Source organism: Brassica oleracea, chromosome C4 (assembly GCF_000695525.1).
Source record: "Brassica oleracea var. oleracea cultivar TO1000 chromosome C4, BOL, whole genome shotgun sequence".
In the NCBI taxonomy this organism is placed as follows: Eukaryota; Viridiplantae; Streptophyta; class Magnoliopsida; order Brassicales; family Brassicaceae; genus Brassica; species Brassica oleracea.
Genome location: NC_027751.1, coordinates 1,294,977 through 1,315,150, shown reverse-complemented (window position 1 = coordinate 1,315,150; position 20,174 = coordinate 1,294,977). Strand labels below are relative to the sequence as shown.

General features: G+C 35.5%; 4 protein-coding genes across 4 annotated transcripts; 2 read left to right on the top strand and 2 right to left on the bottom strand.

The window, feature by feature from the left end:
* Positions 1–2,933: 2,933 nt before the first annotated feature.
* Positions 2,934–4,467, bottom strand: LOC106337806 (uroporphyrinogen decarboxylase 2, chloroplastic-like; the record flags this gene model as incomplete). The annotated part of the gene is made up of 3 exons (XM_013776922.1): positions 2,934–3,623; positions 3,855–3,980; positions 4,096–4,467. Coding segments are annotated over 3 exons (1,014 nt in total), but the record flags the coding sequence as incomplete, so codon positions are not given.
* A 1,547-nt stretch (positions 4,468–6,014) lies between these two features.
* On the top strand, positions 6,015–7,113 carry LOC106340129. The gene has a single exon (XM_013778988.1). It carries the CDS (start codon positions 6,317–6,319, stop codon positions 6,905–6,907), a length of 591 nt encoding a protein of 196 aa, XP_013634442.1. The 5' UTR covers positions 6,015–6,316; the 3' UTR covers positions 6,908–7,113.
* A 2,893-nt stretch (positions 7,114–10,006) lies between these two features.
* LOC106337767 (LOB domain-containing protein 15-like) lies at positions 10,007–11,161 on the top strand. The gene is made up of 3 exons (XM_013776890.1): positions 10,007–10,096; positions 10,246–10,504; positions 10,681–11,161. Exons 1-3 carry the CDS (start codon positions 10,083–10,085, stop codon positions 11,077–11,079), a joined length of 672 nt encoding a protein of 223 aa, XP_013632344.1. The 5' UTR covers positions 10,007–10,082; the 3' UTR covers positions 11,080–11,161.
* A 1,370-nt stretch (positions 11,162–12,531) lies between these two features.
* LOC106337766 (protein NRT1/ PTR FAMILY 5.1-like) lies at positions 12,532–19,986 on the bottom strand. The gene is made up of 2 exons (XM_013776889.1): positions 19,503–19,986; positions 12,532–13,450 (listed from the first exon to the last, which is right to left on the bottom strand). Exons 1-2 carry the CDS (start codon positions 19,952–19,954, stop codon positions 12,583–12,585), a joined length of 1,320 nt encoding a protein of 439 aa, XP_013632343.1. The 5' UTR covers positions 19,955–19,986; the 3' UTR covers positions 12,532–12,582.
* Between the last annotated feature and the right edge of the window lie 188 nt (positions 19,987–20,174).

The following is a 20,174-nucleotide window of genomic DNA, read 5'->3' as shown; positions in this document are numbered from 1 at the left end:
TTATAGAGAATTTACCGACAATCCAATTTCGTAGGGGTGTTAACTTTTAGATTTTGAGAAAAAATAAAAAATATGACAAACTTTGTTTATTGCATAGTTGAATCATGCACTGACAAATGATGACGGTCAAAAAGATTTGAAATATTTTTTTGTGTCCGTTTCTCTGGAGAATAGATATTCAATAACGGTTAGTCCACTGATTTAAGCAGTATAAAACATTTTATAAAATTAATTTTTAAGATATTAGAGCTATGTCTATGTAACATGAAATATAGTTTATCATACATAATGTATAATGTGGTTAGAAATTTTTAAACAACACTAAAGAGTGTAAACTTCAATATATAGAGCACTTACCGAAAAAGTTTCTTAGGGATTAACCTTCAGATTTTTGATAAAAAAAAATCAAAAAAATGGAAATATTACTTTACGGAATAGTTGCATCCTAAAGTGACATAGGATGATGATCAAAGATGTTTGAAATCTTTGTTGTGTCCATTTTTCTAGAGAATAAAGATTTTTTGTTAGTCCACTGATTTAAATAATATATGAACTTTTATCAAATTAACAGTTGAAAAATTAAAGATACTCATGTACCATGAAATAGATTTTATAATACATTAATAAAAATTTATAATGTGGTTAAAAAAATTTAAACAACAATAAACCGAGAAAACTTCATTATATAGAGCATTTACCGAAAATCAAATTTTGTATGGGTGTTAACCTTCAGATTTTGAGAAAATTTCAAAAATAATGACAATCTTGTTTTATTGCATTATTGCATCCTGCACTGACATAGGATGATGGTCAAAAAGGCTTGAAATATTTTTTTGTGTCTGTTTCTCTAGAGAATAAATATTTATAGTGGTTAGTCCAATTATTTAAGTAGTATGTAGATTTTTTTAAAATTAATTGTTAAAACAATTAGAGTGATGTTTATGTACCATGAAAGAGATTTAGCATATATTATTATAAATGTAGAATGTGGTTAGAAAATTTTAAGCAACACTAAAGAGTATAAATATCAATATAAAGAGCACTTACCGAAAAACTTAGAGGTTGATTGTTTTTGGTTTTTCTTTTAGTTTTTGGTTTTTGCTTTTGTAAAAACCATTTTTTACCCAATAAATTTTTAGCTTTTAGTTTCTGTTTTTGTAAAAATTATTTAACTTGCCAATCAAGTTTTTTAACAAATAGATTCCCTAAAATTTAGGGAAACTAGTTTTTCAAAATTTCAACCAATTTGTGAAGAAAATCCCAAAACCAAATTTTGTGAGTTTTCAATATAAAAATGAATTTTTTTTATTTTGTATAAAGTACTATATTTTAATAAATTAATAATTAAATAAATAATATTTTCATAAAAATAAAATTCCCATATATTTTTTTTTATCATTTAACATTAATGTAAAACAATCTATGTGCTTCATATATGTAAATAAATATAGATAATTTTAGTATTATTTGTAACCAATTAATTATTAATATCTATAAATAAAATTATTGAATAATTTTAATAATTATTATACACACTAAACAACAACTAAAAATTATAAAATTTAAAATATTTTATTAATACAATATATTATACTAATTTTAAAAAATAGACATTCAAGTTCTAAAAACTAAAAAAAATATTTTATCTAATAAAATTTATATATAGTTTCAAAATTTCAAAATATTTTAATTTTTTTATAATTTATAGATATTTTATTAATTATATTTAAGTATAATACTTCAAAATAAAATAAACTAAAACATGGTAATGTTTTTATTTTAAATAACAACCAGTTTATTTTGATAAACTTTAATGGTAATTTTAAAATATTTTATTCCTATTTTTTATTATTTTAAAACAATGTATTGCTTATTTTATAAAAAATTAAGAATACAACAAAACCAAAATCTAAAAATAAAAACCGAAAACGAAAACCAAAAGCTGAAAATTAAAAACTAAAATCTAAAAGTTAAAAACCAAAAATCTAAATCTAAAACCAAAATCTAAAAACGAGAAACTAAAACCAAAAAATAATGGAAACAATGATCACCTTAATTTCGTAGGTGATGATTATAAAATTATTTTTGAGTTGAATATCCTATACTATTGTAAATTTAGAGTTGAAATATTTTTATATTTAGGGGGGCCTATTGGAAATGGAATTTGTGTGGAATCTGAAATTTTTTAAAGTTCAAAGATTTTTAAGAGTTATGTAGATTTGATGAATTCTTGCATATGTATTGCATAAATTGTCATTGATTATGATTGAATAGCATGAATTTCCATATATGTTTTTCTTTCCAAATTTATCTTTCAATAAAAATACTTAAATTTTTTTTATTTCAAGAAATATAGTTATTTGATGTTAAAATAATTTTTTTTTTACTTTTTAATATTTGAATTTGTCTTGTTTGATTTTTGTTTAAAGTTTTATAAGGTCAACCTATGATTTTTTTCATGATTCTTGATTATTTTATCTTTAATAATTTTTTTATCTTTAAATTTCTTTTTACAATTATCTTTCACATGACAACAAAAATGCAATACACAACTTTTTGTGTTTGTATATTTGTGGTTTTTGTTACATAGATTCTAAGAATCTTATGAGTATAGATGATATTTATAAAGTTGAGTGTTATGAGCAAAACTAGAGAGAATTTATGTCCCAATAACAAGAGAGTTTACAAGAATTAAAAAATCAATAAAAACTAAACTTTTTGAATAACAAATGATTTTATATAGAATTTAAAAGTCCATAAACCAATAACAAAAGATTCTAACAAGATTGTAAGAATACATAAACCAATAACAATAGAATCTCTAAATTTTATAACTCCTTCAAAATTTAACTACCAATAACCCCCCTTAGATTTACAAATAAACCGAAATTTGATTATAAACCAAAGAGTGAAAGTAAAAACACGTATCCAACAGTCAGGAACAGGATCATTGACATTAACTTGCGTCTGGGAGGGAGGTGAAGTACAAAAACATCATTTTAATAGATGTGTAATCGCTATTCTCTTCCATTTAATTTCCAAAACACGAAAGATTACACATCTCTAAGAACAAAACATAGTGTAAGGGAATGTGTACTTGTTCTCTTTTAATGTCTAATTCCGTGAGCAACCTCAAAGAAGTGTGCAACGTTCTCTTCAGGCGTTCCAACTTTAATACCACGCCCTAGATTCAGAACATGTTTCTCTCTCCCAGCTTTCTTCACAGTATCTTCAATCCTGCTCGTGATAAACTCTTTAGAACCGAACAAAACTCCCGGATCCACGTTTCCTTGAACCGCTATGTCTCTCCCTAACCTGTCCCTTCCTTCAGCCATGTCCACAGTCCAGTCCAAGCTCACAACATCCACACTGGTCCGAGCCAGTCTCTCTAGTAACCCTCCTGATCCACTCGCGTAGAGTATTAAAGGTAGGTGTGGGTGAGTTTGCTTCACAGCTTCCACAATGTGTTTAAGGTAAGGTAAGCTAAACTCCTCAAAGTCCACAGGGCTTAGCTCCGTAGCCCAGGAGTCAAAGATTTGAACTGCTTGAGCTCTGTTGTCTGCTTGGTAGCGTATGTATGTGATCATCGAGGTTGTGAACTTTTGGAGTAAAGCATGTAGAACCTGGAGAAGAAAGAAACAAACAAACAAACATCTGAGAAGTTTACTAAGTTTGTACCAAGTGCTTAAAGGCCGGTCTTGGGCCAAGCCTCGCCTCGGACCCTAAAATTTTTGAAAAAAAAATTATATGCAAATAGTTCTCCAAATTTAGAGAAAAAAATTTAGGTCCTCAAACTACTTAAATCTTTTATTAAATGGGCCCTCAAAATCTCAGGATCAGCCTAATTATCTTACCTTAGGTTGAGAGAAAGCTAATCTTTTGATCTGTGTGAAGTTCTTAGATGAGCCACCTTCGATTACATAGGAGGAAAGAGTAAATGGAGCTCCAACAAAACCAAGAACAGCAGCTTCATTCCCCACCTGAAAGGCAAAACATGTTATGATATAAGTGGATTGACCTATCTATCTTATATATTAGTTGGGAGACTTAGTCTCTAATAATAAAGAGCTTAAGAGCATTTATCATTATGACTACCTCGTTTCTTAATCTTTTGAGTGCTTCTCCAACGTAAGGAACAGACTCCTCAGGTACGAACTCTCTAACTTGATCAACATCAGCAGCTGATTGCGGCGGGCTGAAGATGATGGGACCTTTTCCTTTGACAATGTCGAAAGGTATGTTCATTCCAGAGAGAGGAGTGAGAATGTCTGAGAACAGAAGCACACCGTCTGGCTTGAACACCTTCCAGGGCTGCAGAGAGATCTCCACCACGATATCAGTGTTCTCTGATCTGTCTCGGAAAGAAGGATACTTCTCACACAGAGTTTGATAATAGACATTTTTTCGGAGAAATGGAGAGAATGCTAGAAGAATAAGAAAGAGAAGAGCTTGAGAGTTGAAGGATTGACATTATATTAGAGCTGGCTTCTTCAGAGAGGTGTTTTGGTTGTTATACTCTGCTTTGAGATCTTAGCATCATCTTCTTCCTCTCTTCAACGCAGACAAAGAAGAGACGATGATAAAGAGATCTGCTGACGTGGCTTCAACTTTGCCTTGTCAGCACATTTTTGCCATTTCATCAAAAGGTTAGTATATATTAATCTCTTTTATAATGGTTTAATCACAATTCTTCAGTTTTAATTGCACTTGCTATTATTGTTCTACAAAATCTACTTTTTTTATAAAGTTCCTAGCATTTCAAATCTGCCATTTTTTTGATTTTTTACTTAAGAATTAAACCATTTTAACGTATACAAGTCGAACAAAAATTATAATATATATAGGAATAACTTTGTTCAAAAAAAAAAAATATAGGAATAACTTTTTTTTCAACTTAATATAGGAATAACTTTTTTTTCAACTTTATATAGGAATAACTATGTTTGCACAATACATACGCATGACAGTGGTTGAAATTTTGAGCCAGTATTTAAACCTTTGAGAACTAGCTTCTCAAGATTTTTAGGTACTGCAATAGTACAAATATTGAATACTCGATAAGGTTGAATTAATGTTTGATAGTATTTGTAAAGAACGTATCTGATTCAATCTTGAAATGGAACCAAATTTTTTATTTTCGTTATATAACTAGAATTTGAAAAACAAAACAAATGTAACAAAACATATGTAGACTGTACAGATGTAACGAAAGAGTGTATGAGTGTGCTAGAAATAGGTTATTTATTAGTTTGAGTACAACACTAAATGTGGTTTAGGCGGCCATTTAATCTCTGGTTCTGAGTAGTGACCGTCTAGAATTAATTCATATTAGCCGTTTAGAATCTATAGCCTACACCACCCAACCGACTGCTCTCTTGAACTAGAACTGCCTAAACATCTTTATCTTCATCTTTTTTTGAACTGGCCTAAACAATTGTCTAGACCGTCGTTTGTGACTTTGTGTTTATCTTAAATCTATATGTAGAATACATTTAGCGTATATAGGGTGGATATATGAAATAAATAAGAGGAGCTATACGTCTTATATTTTCTAACTAACTTTGTCTTCATATTTCTCTATCGAATTTAAGCAAATCTCAGTACGGTCCACGAACGGCATCTCCTATTCATTAATACGGCTCAACTGTACATCCAGCGATCCACAGTCATCCACCTTGCTTACCCCTCTTTTGTATCCTACAGTATATCATTTTCAACGAAATTAATTGTCACACGGTTTTTAATTACAGGGTATTGTATGCAGCTACCACATGAATTCACTTGATTTCTAGGTTCATTCAGTAGCAAGAACAATAAAAGACCATACATACTAGGAGTAATGTTAATGCATGTTATGTTAGAGTAAATAAAATAGTAACATCTAACAATATTACGTCGCATACACATTCGCCCCCACTCATTTATTATCTAACTATTTATTGCCCTCTGCAATTATTTTGGAGTATCATATATATAATCCATATGGGTCATCCATGTGAAATCTACCAATAGAAAAATCCAGAAAATAATACAGACTACAAAAAAATACAAGAAAGCATAATATAAACACATGACATGTGCTTGCTTAGACACTCCATGCAAATAGAGATCCTTTAATTCTTCCGCAAACTTCTCTTACACTAATTAACAAAGCATCACTTTTCATAAATAGATGCACCTTTGTTTCTCTTTCATATCTGAAGAAGCTTCGTTGTCTTCGGATCTCGCATTTCCATTTTCGTAGCTTAGTTCTGATAAAACCTGACTCAAAACATATCCAAGAGAGGGAGTTTTGCTAGATCACGTCAAACATTTAATGACAATGTCAGAAAGATCAGAAGACAACACAAACGTAGTCAGATCTTTAAATGTAATCGTAAAGGAGAGCTCGCAGGTCAATACATCATCAAGAATCTATTACTACGGCGGAGCTTCCGTGCCGTTTTTGTGGGAGACACGGCCAGGCACACCAAAACACCCTCGTTTCTCTGAATCATTTCATCTTCCGCCGTTAACGCCGCCTCCGTCATATTTCTCCTCATCCTTGTCCTCCGGGAACAAACTGAGCAAAGCTAGAACGAAACAAACTCGATCAGTTAAGACCCTTTTCAACGCAAAGCATCACGTGTCGTGTCCTTCGTTTTCTTGGTCGTCTACCACGTCGTCTTCTTCTTCCTCTTTGTCCTCGTCTCCTCGGTCTAAAACAGTGTATCCTGCCAACAAATGTTTTCTTTTTTGCTCGAGATCGTACGTTAAAGATGACGACGAGGAAGAGATTGGTTCATCGTCTCCGACGTCAACGTTGTATTATAAAAGAGGGTTTAGCTCATCAATGGGAAGTATGAAGAGAGCTTTGAGTTCTGTTCTTAGCAACCGATCTAGTCGTAATGATCTTAGATTGATTTAATGGCATGTTGTCTTATTTCGTTTGTTGTTATGAAACCTAGGATCTTGGTTTTTAGCTTCACTGTTTTTAATGTTTTGGCTTTTGCCTCTTTGAACACACATTTTAGTGTTTGATCGTGTTCACTGCTAATGATCGCATGTTTTGATCATATTGCTCGTTGTGACTTTAGTAATTTCATTGTTTGGAGTTTATGAAATTTAAATGAATATTTTGTTACGCTAAAACTAAATCGATCGATGGTGTGTTTATTAAAAGAGATTTTTTTTCGCCGAAATGTGTTTGTTTATTTTTCTCGAATTTACTGATTAGCTGTCAAATTTTATTATGTGAACGACAAGCTTTATCTAAGAACTAAAGACAAGAAAAAATATGGATGATTAACTGACCATGTGCCATTTATTGACTCTATTCATATACCCTTGGTTTTTGAAAAACATATTATTAGGGATATATATCCCACATCGGAAATTCTAAGGGACATTAATATATAAAGGGTTAGGGCCAATCCACTAATCACCAATTGGTTTTAAGTTGGAAGCCCATAATTAAACCCGAATCTAACATGGCTCTGATACCATGTTAGATTCGGGTTTATTATGGGATTCCAACTCAAAAACCAATTGGTAATTAGTGGATTGACCCTAACCCTTTATATATTACTTAATGTCCCATTGATTTTCCAATGTGGGATACATATCCCTTAATACATATTCATTCTCTCAGTTTAAACCAGTAAACCAAAACCAGAATGGTCAACGTCAACAAAAAACAGTGATAAGAAACAACAACGAACTGATACCTTTCAACCGTTTTGAAGATGCTAACTATAATTTTAATCATATTTCTCTTTTTATAGTAAGTGTTGTTTTAGATTTCAATGCAAAATTTTGACACACAATTCCTAACTTAATCTCAAATGTAATAAATAATTTCAAGAAGCAACTGTAATCTTGAGGACTAATTATTTTTAATATGGCTTTTTGGGTTGTGCGAAAACTGAAAAGAGTCAAACGACTATCCTTTAAAAACCAAAGTTCATATAAAAGGAGAACAAAGAGCGTTACCTGAAATTGTGGGTAGTTGTTTTTTTTTTGTCTTCATGATATTTGTGCATGTATGACATTTAACAACTGAAGTAATTTTCCCAAAAGAAGATTTCCTTAGAATATGCAACTTTTTGGGTGTCAAAATTTCAAATTGTGTGTAGCATATATCTTAGTGTAGTTTAATCAACCACATAGTTAATCAAGACACATAATTCGGGGGTAAGGCCTACAAAATAACGGTCCAATGGGGCTCGGGTCCATGTTAAAATAAGTATATTGTCCAGCCCAAATTATATTTGTAATTCGATTTTTCAATTTTGCAAGTACACTTAAATTATATTTTATATGTCATTAAATAATATTCTCTGCTAATTCTAAATTTAAAATTTTAATATTTTAAGAATAAAAACTCTAAATTTTTTTTTTGGTAATCATGTTAAATTTCATACCATTTTCAAGAGTTTACATGTTGTTTAGCAACTTATTTGAGTGAGACAAACAAACAAAACAACCCCAAACAAGAAACAATGAAATAGAAAAGACAGGAAGCGACGGAGATTCAAGCCGGCCTTGTGAAGGCGAAGTAGACTTGCAGGAGAGGAGGCTGGAAGCATGAAATGGCTTAATGGACAGCAACCGGTCCCGAATTTGACGATCCATTGCAGCACGAACTGTAGGGGCAGGAGTAACATGTGACTGGAAAATCCTCATGTTCCTTTCTTTCCAAATATGATAAATTATTGATTGGAACAAGAGCTTGATGATACAAACTCTAAATTTTAATACAAAGAAAGAACAACGGGGCGACTAGTTAGGCTACGAATACGGGTCAAACAAGAATATACAAGTGCAAAACTTTCTTAGAGTCTAAGCAATATTCTTCTTTCTATTGGATTTTGAATTGAAACTGGAGATAAATTGAATAATTATTATTTTACAGTGACCAAGATATATATAACTTATGGATGTTAATCTCAGGGTTATGCCACCATCTGAACTCAAATCTATAAAGTGCATATTAACAAATATATAATATCGTTGTGATAACAATATTACCTTTTTGTAACACCGAAATTCTGAACCATGATATCTTTTCGAATATGAAAGCAAAGCTGACTTAATCCTCTCCAGTAATACATATTTTACGCAAGTGCTATCTACGCCATTGTTAGATGTGTGTTCGTGGTTCAAGATTTAAGTAACCTTTAACGATTGACGAGGAAATTTGATAAAATGTTTGGTACTATACTAAGTACTAACTGTGGTCTACAGAGAATATATATGGGCCTATAGTTAATAACAAAGAATATGTTTTCTAAATGCTTCACCAAATTTTTACTGTTATGAACTTTCAAACGTATTAAGCTATCGTTGATCCGTTTAGGATCGTCAGGCGGTCCATTCGCGTGCAACCGTGTAGACATATATATAATCCTGTAATGCCATAAAGAATTAGCTGCAAACTTGGTTACATTATATAAAACGTAAATTTGATTTCTAAGAAGTATAAATTTGATTCTTATTGAAAATAAAGCAGAAGCGTTATAAATGTGAAGCAAAAGTCCACATGCGGCCATGGGAAAACAAAAATATTTAAAGTAGGCATTAAGCACAAAATCCATCTGTTGTTGACTGGCCGATGAATGAGTGACTACATGCATGCATATTTGTATATGATTATAATTGTGTGTGATCATCAGAACTTTTTTTTCTGAACACAGATCATCAGATTCATAAGGTCAAAATAAAAATAAAAATAAAAACCCTCACGGGTCACGTGCTTAAGCAATAAATACAGCTCTTCAGTCTTCATTAACTATAGATATCTTCAGTTGTTTTCATCTTAAAAGAGACACTGTTCTGCTTCTCGAGCTACCAAACCCCTTTCATCTCCTTCAGAAAGGTCTATTCAACCCAGCCTCAACATTTTCTTATATATCTATCTTTATATTGACACAGGTATATATCGTGATCAGTAAATTTTAAACTTGGAATTTTACTTGCCTTTAAAGCCTTCCTTACCAATCTTCCTTCACACCCTCTTTAAAAGTCACTTGACTTTAGTATTTCTCTTTTTGTTTCTTTCTACTTTTCTCTCTTTTCTTTCGATCATCTGAGAGCATGCCTGAATGTCAAGAGAAAGGTAAAAAGCGAACATCTCACTAGTGAAACCCTTTTTCTCTTTACAATGATTTAATTTTAATTACCCTCAAATTGGTGGATATGGTTCATTTTCACGTTTTAGTCATGTTTTAACCAAGCTAAAGTTCTTATTTGGTTCCTTGTGTTTAGGGAGAGACTTGAAGAGATAGGGAAGAAGATCAAAAGAGAAGCAGATGCTTGGCCTAATCAAATGGCAGGAATTAGAAGACATATATCTGGTCCTCCTGGAGCCCTCAATACCATTACTCCTTGTGCGGCATGTAAACTTCTGCGCCGACGATGCGCTCAAGAATGTCCATTTTCGCCTTATTTCTCCCCATGTGAGCCTCTTAAGTTCGCGTCGGTCCACAAAGTCTTTGGAGCTAGCAACGTCTCCAAGATGCTAATGGTAATAACAAAACACAAATATCATCATTTTATAGTGATAATGATCATATGTTTCTTTGGTCGTAACATAAACGGGGACTAGTCTGTCTGGCTTTCATTATAAAATATCTCATTAAAAAAATAATAAAATACTTTTGGCATTATTTTCATAATGTTAATAATTTTAACACTAACCAGGAGGTACCGGAAGGCCAGAGAGCAGACGCGGCAAATAGCCTCGTGTATGAAGCAAACGTGAGGTTAAGAGATCCAGTGTACGGTTGCATGGGAGCAATCTCAGCTCTACAACAACAAGTTCAAGCTTTACAAGCCGAGCTTACGGCCGTACGATCTGAGATTCTCAAGTACAAGCAACGAGAGGCTGTCGCCACTTTGATCGTACCTTCCAATTCCCAATATCACAACTCTGGCGGCGTCTCCGTCATTGCACTACCACCACAAACGCCGTCAACTCCACCGCAACCTACGGCGGCTCATCCTCCGCCTCCTCCTTCTTCTTGTGTTTACTCTCAACCAACCACAAGAGCACTAGAATACGGCGAGATTGAAAGTGAGAACAACTCCTACTTCGGTTAAAATTTATTTGAATCATTCTACAAACACACATACATATAATTTATTTCCATAATTTGTGGTCCGACAATTATAACTAAGTTAAATAAATATAAGGGAGGAGGATGATGTTAAAGAGCCTGTCACTAATCGATCAAATGTATATTTATATTGTTCATTTGGTAAGGGGTACTCTTTACATTTTACATAACCGATATTGAGATGAGGTTGAAACGTTGTTCTTAAACCCACAAACCGGAGTTGTTGCACGTAGACCCATCGCCATATCAAGTCAGATAGGACTTCAAACTTTCAATGGTTCCTACGGTTCTAGAGCTTCTCACCTAAAGTTCTTGCCAATCAACATTCCAACTTCTTCCTATAGGTGTATCAACGTCGTTTTCGACTATCAATTGTTCTTTCGAACAATAGCCATGGGATCAAAAGTGAAGCTTCCTTTTGGGGTTCTTCATTTCGCTGAGTATGACTCCCCCTTCGATGGTTCTATCTTTTGTTGTTTTGTATTGTTTTCTAGCTTCTTTCTACCGTCGAGTATGTTTCCGGGATCTTTTGATTCAGTTGTAAACTCTCATGCTCTTTGAGCTTTTAATATAAGTGGTGTTACAAAAAAACCCACAACGTGGAAGTCCAGTTACAAACTTCCAGTACAGAACAGAGTCGAAGTCTATTTATTTATTTCTTATATAGAAGATAAAGAAACTCGATAATTTCATTGATTAAATCTTTAATAAACTACACATATGATATATTTGAATTTAGGGTAGCTTAAATTCATTTAATGAGTCATGCGTACTTAAACTTTTTAAAAATCTAGAATCCAAGCAACGTAGTTAGCTAATTCTACAAAAAGCTACTTGCACCAACTTTTTGTGATAGCTGGTTTTGAATGTGCACATATACATATTATAAACACACACACATATATATATTGGGTGAACTGTCAGCTGTATATAAATATCACTAGTTTATCTTATTCATTTTAATTAATTTTACTTTCGGTGTTTCCTTAGCGTATCGAATTAATCAATACATCTTCTTGCGGACCAGATTCATGCAGTGTTCGGTGGGATGTGCTTTAATCAAAAGTAGCGAATTTCTTTCTTTTTTTGGAGCAATTAGAAAAAAAGATATAGTTGCCAAAGTATCCGATATATTAATTTAGTCGAGATATGTAAGTCTTTTTTTTGGCATCGTCAAGATATGCAAGTCAATAACATATAGTCTAATCCAATATGTTAGACGTTATATATGGTTAGTTAATTGTTCGGATCCGGTTCATGTGAATCCTTCTAGGTGAAAGTGTATGTGACCAATGAGAATTGGTTTCTATGTTCAACTAGTAGAACAAAACGATATATAGAACGTGAGCAATAACTTAGGTCGTCCAAGTGGTGCTTGTTTGCTTAGGATAAACACTAAAGTTTTATTCATATCATGTTAATCAAAATACCACAACTTACATGTTTTTTTAGAAAACCGTATATATAAATCATTCATTTGTTATAGCTAGATAGTAAGAGGAGATGTATCTAAGGATTTGACCTCCATTTGAACACATCCTCCATTAAACTCTTTGGTCTCATCACTCTTGTAAATATACTTGCTAGCTGCCCACAAGAACAATCCCATGTTCACAATCGAAATCACCATTAGAAACCCATAATAGTAATCTAGCCTAGAATCGTTCAAGTTATCCCCAATCCAACTCTTGCCTCCCCCTTTACTTGTGATCTTATCAATCATTGTCATCAAGAAGCTGTTCAAGAAATTCCCAAGACCGATCCCACTGGTAAAAAACGTTGTCCCAAGGCTCTGCATCTCCTCAGGTGACTGATCGTAGAAAAACTCAAGCAAACCAATCGCGTCAAACACACCCCCAATGCCCAGAAGACAGTATTGAGGGAGCAACCAGAAAATGCTCATAGGCACAACTTGTTTAGGGTTAGTTATGTGAAATTCTTTTATTACGTGCATCCTCTTGACCTCTACAGCCGAAGCAACAGCTATTGCAACAATTTGGATCAAAAACCCTATCCCTAGCCTTTGGAGTATGGTGATCCCTCTAGGGTTTCCAGTTTTCTTGCGCATGAAGGGAACAAAGTATTGGTCATATATTGGAATTGAAAGAAGCAATGAGAGGGTAACAAAGCCTCCCAGCGAAGCCGCAGGGATTTGGAAGTGGGATCCGAGTTTTCGGTCCAATGTGGTCCCTTGTTTGACAAAGAGAGTATTGACTTGTGCCCCTAAGGTGCTTGGGATTAAAGTGACAAGCCATATTAAGGTAAGCCCTAGCACACGCTTTGCCACTTCCACTTCTGTCACAGTACAAGGTGACTCTCTGGAAGATGTCTTAATGGCAGCTTTATCCAAGTACCTGTAGTAGCAAGACCCAAATTATTCATTTGTTCATTCAAAATGACTTTGTTTCTTGTCCTGTCCAAGATTTTATGTCTGAAAATAAACGTCGATGAAAAGATGAACACTTCTAGATGTAGATGTTATGTAATAGACTTAGTTTAGCCATAAAAGTTCCTCCATGAAGGAATATGTCTTATCAATTCCCAAATTAATGTTTTCACATTTATAGATATGACAACAAGTAAAGCTACTCGCATAAAATTATATCATTTTTTTTTTTGGAATATTCTAAGTTTTCTATACTAAGTAATTTTGCAATGATTGGCAAGAAACTATAGTGGGACGATACTGGATAACACATTAACGTGGATAAAGTGGAAACTCGGGACCATCCAATAAAATATTCTACAGAGCAAGTAGAATAAGATAAGATAATATTAACAAAAAAGGAATTCAACACTGCGTATCTTCCACATCATTACCCACCAGAGACAAAGGCAGAATCTTGGTAGATTATTTATCGTCAAGGAATCAAACTACAACCATCCTCTTTTGCTTTTGTTTTTGTTTTTGAAGATTATAGACAAGTCTTTTAGACTGGTTCAGGTTTGATTGATTTGGTATTAGATTAGGACTTGGTTTAGTCTGGTTAAGTTTGTACTGAATTGATTGAACCGGTTCTCTCTTATAGATAACACATATGCGGTTTGTGCTTATGTGATAAGTTAACCGGCTCGGTTTATAAGAGTTGATTGACTTTAGGGATAAGATCGTTGAGCTGAGCTGATATAGGTTGTTAGATCAGTCTTGAGCATAACGACGATAAGACGAGCAAGAAACGGTTAGATTGTAAAGACGGTGGCTCGGCTTGTGAGTTCATCCGTTGAAGATAGTGAGTTGCTGGTTCAATCCCAGCTCCGGTGAGATATAGCGGCCACTCCTAGTTAACGGAGTGGTGCGGTGAACACCGGGTCAACAGATCGTGTGTGCTACCGTAGATCAAGTCACGATCAGTTCAAGTAGAAGATTGGTTACTCAAAGCTTTCGTTGTAGATCGATTCTTCACAAATTGGTATCAGAGCCAGGTTAGGTTACGGCGAATCAAGATAGGTGTCTCACATTGGAGTTTCGAATCAACTGATTCGATGGTGACTCACAAGATGGAACTGAAGATGACGATCTTCGATGGCACCGGCGACTTCGGAATCTGGAAGAAGCGGATGCTAGCGAATCTCAGTGTTCAACGTTTGAAAGACGTCATCGTACCTCAATCACAAGCCTTAGTGGTTAAAGAATCTGGCGAGGAAGACGAAGACACAAAGAAGAAGAAAGATCAAGATGAAGCAGCGAGACTTGAAAGGGATGAAAAGGCTATGAACCTGATCTTCATGAGTGTCGGTGATCACGTTCTAAGGAAGCTTGATAAGTGTTCGACGGCCTTAGAAGCTTGGGAGCTTCTTGATCGACTCTACATGGCAAAGACTCTGCCTAACCGTGTGCACGCGCAGCTCAAGGTTTATTCATTCCAGATGGAAGACTCAAGAAGCATAGATCAAAATGTTGATGACTTTCTCAAGCTCATTACGGACCTCAACAATCTGAACATTGAGATACCTGAAGAAGTGCAAGCAATTCTACTCCTCAATGCATTGCCAAGCAGATACGACTCTCTCAAAGAAACCTTGAAGTACAGCAGAGAGGCTATTAGAGTTGATGAAATAGCTAGCGCTGCTCGATCTAAGGAGATGGAGTATAAAGAAACGTCAACGGTTAAGTTGAATGGAGAGGGTAACTATGCAAGAGGCAGGTCAGAGAGTAGGAGTAGAGTCTCGTTTGCAGGAAAGGATAAACACAGATCAAGGTCAAAGAGTAAAGATGGTAAGAGACTGTGTTGGATTTGTGGTAAAGAAGGTCATTTCAAGCGTCAATGCTACAAGTGGTTAGAGAGGAACAAGGATCAGAAGCACAACCAGGATCAAGGTGAAGCGTCTCTAGCAAAGGACGATGCAAGAGACCTGGTTGGTCTTTTAGTGGCAGAGGTTAACTCTGTGGAAGTAGACAGAGATGAGTGGGTGTTAGACACGGGGTGTTCTTTTCATATGACACCACGCAGAGATGTGTTCATCGACTTACAAGAGAGTGCTTCAGGACGTGTACGAATGGCAAATAACACAAGCTCAGAGATCAAGGGAGTAGGATCTGTCAGGTTTCAAAATCCAGACGGTACTACCTTTCTACTTCAAGACGTGAGGTATATGCCAGATATCTCAAGGAATTTGATCTCGATGGGAACATTAGAAGAGAAAGGTTGCGAGTTCAAAGGATCAAATGGGTTGTTGAAAGTAGTAAAAGGATGTATTGTGTTCATGAAGGGAGTTCGACATAAGTCACTCTATATTCTCCAAGCTAAAGCTAAGACATTGACAGCTTATACTGGAGAGTCAAGCTCAGTTGTTTCTTCAGACGGGATTATTGAAGACACCAGACTATGGCATAGTAGACTCGGGCATCTCGGTCAGAAAGGAATGGAGATACTGAAGAAGAGAAACTGTTTTGGAAAGAGTCAAGTGAAAGAGCTAGGATTCTGTGAAGACTGTGTGATTGGAAAAACTCACAAGATAATTTTTTCACAAGCGAAGCATGTCACTAAGGACAAGTTGGACTATATTCATTCTGACCTATGGGGTTCTCCGAATGTACCTCCAAGTCTCAGCAAGAAGCAGTATTTTATCTCCTTCACGGATGATTACTCACGAAAGGTGTGGCTATATTTCTTAAGGTTCAAGGATGAAGCATTTCAGAGTTTTGTTGCATGGAAGAAGATGGTTGAGGTTCAGAGTGAAAGGAAGATTAAGAGACTAAGGACAGACAACGGCTTGGAGTTTTGCAACCGTCAGTTTGATAATTTCTGCAGAGAGCAAGGAATAGTAAGGCATAGGATGTGCACGTACACTCCTCAGCAGAATGGTATAGCAGAAAGACTCAACAGAACCATTATGAATAAAGTGCGTAGTATGTTGAGTGAAAGCGGATTAGGAGTGTCGTTTTGGGCAAAAGCAGGAGCCACTTCTGTTTATTTAATCAACAGATCACCATCTTCAGCTTTGGATTTCAAGGTTCCTGAAGAATTGTGAACAACGCAAATGCCAGATCTTAGTAATCTTAAAAGGTTTGGATGTCTTGCCTATGTTCACTCAGTTGAAGGAAAACTGCAACCTAGAGCCAAGAAAGGAATCTTCACTGGCTATCCTGAAGGTACTAAAGGATTTAAAGTTTGGCTTCTAGACGATGAGAAAGTAGTTATCAGTCGGAATGTGATTTTCAGAGAAGATAAGGTCTACAAAGAGATAAAAGAGAAGTCTAGAGATCAGGGTAATACCGAAAAGGAACCGCAAGTTATTAGCTTGAAGTTGTTGGATGTAGAAACAGATAAAGGGAAAAGTCAAGCGTCAGTTGGAGATACTGTAAGTGATCAGACTAGTTCAGATATCAGTATAGTTCAGTCTACAGGGGCAGAAGAGATTGTTTCAGAGGATTATCAACTTGCCAGAGACAGGGTCAGGAGAACAATTAAGCTGCCAGCAAGGTTATCAGATTATGAGTGTGAAGCTACTGATGGTGAAGATCAATTTGCGTGTTTCATATGTTTACTGTCTGAAGATACTTCTTCAGAACCAAATTCATATCAAGAGGCAATGATGGATCCAGATAGTGATAAGTGGAATGAAGCTGCTCTGGAAGAAATGACATCATTGAAAGCTAATGAAACATGGGATTTGATAGACAGGCCTAAGGATCAAAAAGCCATTGGCTGCAGATAGATTTTTAAGAGGAAGGCTGGTATAGCTGGTGTTGAACCTCCGAGATATAAAGGAAGGTTAGTTGCTAAAGGATACTCACAACAGGAAGGCATAGACTATCAAGAGATTTTTGCTCCAGTGGTGAAGCACGTGTCTATAAGGTTTATGCTATCTGCAGTGACACATTTTGACATGGAGCTGCAGCAGATGGACGTAAAGACTGCATTTCTACACGGCAATCTCGATGAGTTCATTGTTATGGAGCAGCCAGAAGGGTTTGTGGATAAGCAGTATCCAGATAAAGTGTGTAGGCTCAAAAGGAGTTTGTATGGCCTGAAACAGAGTCCAAGACAATGGAATAAGCGGTTTGATGATTTTGTGCGTGCAAAGGGTTACATGCGTAGTGAGTATGACTCATGCGTTTACTTTAAGAAAAATGAAGAAGGCGTCTACATCTACTTATTACTATATGTTGATGATATACTGATTGCTTCAACAGACAAAGTTCAAGTTCAGAAGCTAAAGTCAGAACTAGGGTCAGAATTTGATATGAAAGATTTAGGCGATGCTAAGAAAATTCTCGGTATGGAGATAACAAGAGATAGATCAGGATACGAGTTGTTCGTGTCACAGGAGGAGTATCTTTGGAAGGTGTTAGGAAGTTACGACATGGACCAATGCAAAGCAGTCTCTACACCACTCGAGGCTCACTTCAAGTTAAAGACTCCAACAGATATAGAACATAGGGAAGAAGAGGAGTTTATGAAGAAGGTTCCTTATCAGAATGCAGTGGGTAGCATAATGTATTCAATGGTAGGAACGCGCCCTGATTTGGCACATGTAGTTGGTGTAGTCAGCAGGTTTATGTCAAAACCTATGAAAGAGCATTGGCAAGCTGTGAAGTGGGTTATGCGATACATCAAAGGCTCAGTTGATACCAGATTAAGTTTTAAGAAGAAGGGAGACTTCATTGTTCGAGGTTATTGTGATTCAGATTACGCAGGTGATCTAGATCAAAGTAAGTCAACGACTGGTATGGTGTTCACAGCCGGAGGCAATCCAGTGAGCTGGAGGTCATCACTTCAAAAGGTTGTAGCTCTCTCTACTACTGAGGCAGAATATATTGCGCTTTCAGAGGCAGTGAAGGAAGGAGTGTGGCTGAAGCGTTTTGCAGAGGAATTGGGTTTTCCACATGACACTGTTGAAGTGTTTTGTGATTCTCAAAATGCCATCGCTTTGTCTAAGAATGCAGTGTTTCACGTAAGAACAAAGCATGTTGCTACCATGTACCATTTCATTAGAGACCTGATTAAAGTTGGAGAAGTTCAGGTCCTAAAGATAGCTACTGCCAATAATCCTGCAGACATCTTTACTAAGGTATTGCATGTGTACAAGTTGCGTGAGGCATTGAAGATGCTTCGTGTTACCAAAGACTGAAGCTGAAGTTTCTTGGGTTCGGTCAAGAACTCAAGCGTGAGGTTCGGTGAAGAACTTCAAGGAGGAGCTGGCTTAACCTTCTTAAATGGAATCAGGTAAATGACTTCCAAGTATTGATCAGTTAAGTTTATACTGAGGTTGTTATTCATCTAAGTTTGTGATGAGATTAAGACATTGTCTAAGGAGGAGATTTGAAGATTATAGACAAGTCTTTTAGACTGGTTCAGGTTTGATTGATTTGGTATTAGATTAGGACTTGGTTTAGTCTGGTTAAGTTTGTACTGAATTGATTGAACCGGTTCTCTCTTATAGATAACACATATGCGGTTTGTGCTTATGTGATAAGTTAACCGGCTCGGTTTATAAGAGTTGATTGACTTTAGGGATAAGATCGTTGAGCTGAGCTGATATAGGTTGTTAGATCAGTTTTGAGCATAACGACGATAAGACGAGCAAGAAACGGTTAGATTGTAAAGACGGTGGCTCGGCTTGTGAGTTCATCCGTTGAAGATAGTGAATTGCTGGTTCAATCCCAGCTCCGGTGAGATATAGCGGCCACTCCTATTTAACGGAGTGGTGCGGTGAACACCGGGTCAACAGATCGTGTGTGCTACCGTAGATCAAGTCACGATCAGTTCAAGTAGAAGATTGGTTACTCAAAGCTTTCGTTGTAGATCGATTCTTCACAGTTTTTATTCTTCTTTATTATATAATGGCAAGGATAAAAAATAATTATCCGTTTATCTAGAATCTGAACTCGAATTAGAAGTTTTAAGGCATGAAAAGATTGTAAAATATAAATTCTTTGATGAGATGGTATGCAACACTGACCTGAATATGGGGGTGTGATGAACTTGATGTTTACCAGTGCAGTTGTAGTAATGGGAGTCAAGCTCATGAAGCTCCAAAAGGTCATTCGGACAATGAAGCTTTCGGTTTTTGAATGCTGCGATAGGGACTCGAACCAAAACTTTGGCCAAATTAACTGATTTGATGACCTTATGCCTATAAAACGGTGTCCCGATATAGAAAACAACTAGAGAAACCAAGAGTCCTAGGGTAGGGATGCCATAACCTAAACCCCACCCAAGATTCTCTTGGATGTAGACGAGCCCTAGTGTCGCGAATAACGCACCCGAAAAGGAGCTAAACGTCCACCAATTGAAGAACGAATCCTTTTGTTTTCTCTCTCTAATACTGTAATCGTCGAATTGGTCCGCTCCAAACGTGGAAATGTTAGGTTTTGTTCCACCAGCTCCAATGGCTATCGTATATAGAGACATGTAGAAAAATGCTTTTTGTAAAGAGTGTTAGAAATTAAAGAACATAGTGAAGAACAAGAGAGAGAGAAAAAGAGAGAGAGTAAAGAAGGATAATCTTATTCACTTAATTGATTTGCTTATGAGAACATCTCATATATATAGTGGTTACAAGTATGGTAAATGGTAGATGAGATATGATAAACTAATAATCCATTGTTTTGAGACCTTAACCATGCTTGTC

What these genes read in the sequence shown, in the direction of transcription:
- LOC106340129 (XM_013778988.1), top strand. Translation starts at nt 6,317, where the DNA reads ATGACAATGTCAGAAAGATCAGAAGACAACACAAACGTAGTCAGATCT.
- LOC106337767 (XM_013776890.1), top strand. An exon ending in ACGTCTCCAAGATGCTAATG is followed by an intron (nt 10,505 to 10,680) that starts GTAATAACAAAA and finishes AACACTAACCAG; the next exon opens with GAGGTACCGGAAGGCCAGAG.
- LOC106337766 (XM_013776889.1), bottom strand. Translation starts at nt 19,954, where the DNA reads ATGTCTCTATATACGATAGCCATTGGAGCTGGTGGAACAAAACCTAAC. An exon ending in CATCACACCCCCATATTCAG is followed by an intron (nt 13,451 to 19,502) that starts GTCAGTGTTGCA and finishes TTGCTACTACAG; the next exon opens with GTACTTGGATAAAGCTGCCA.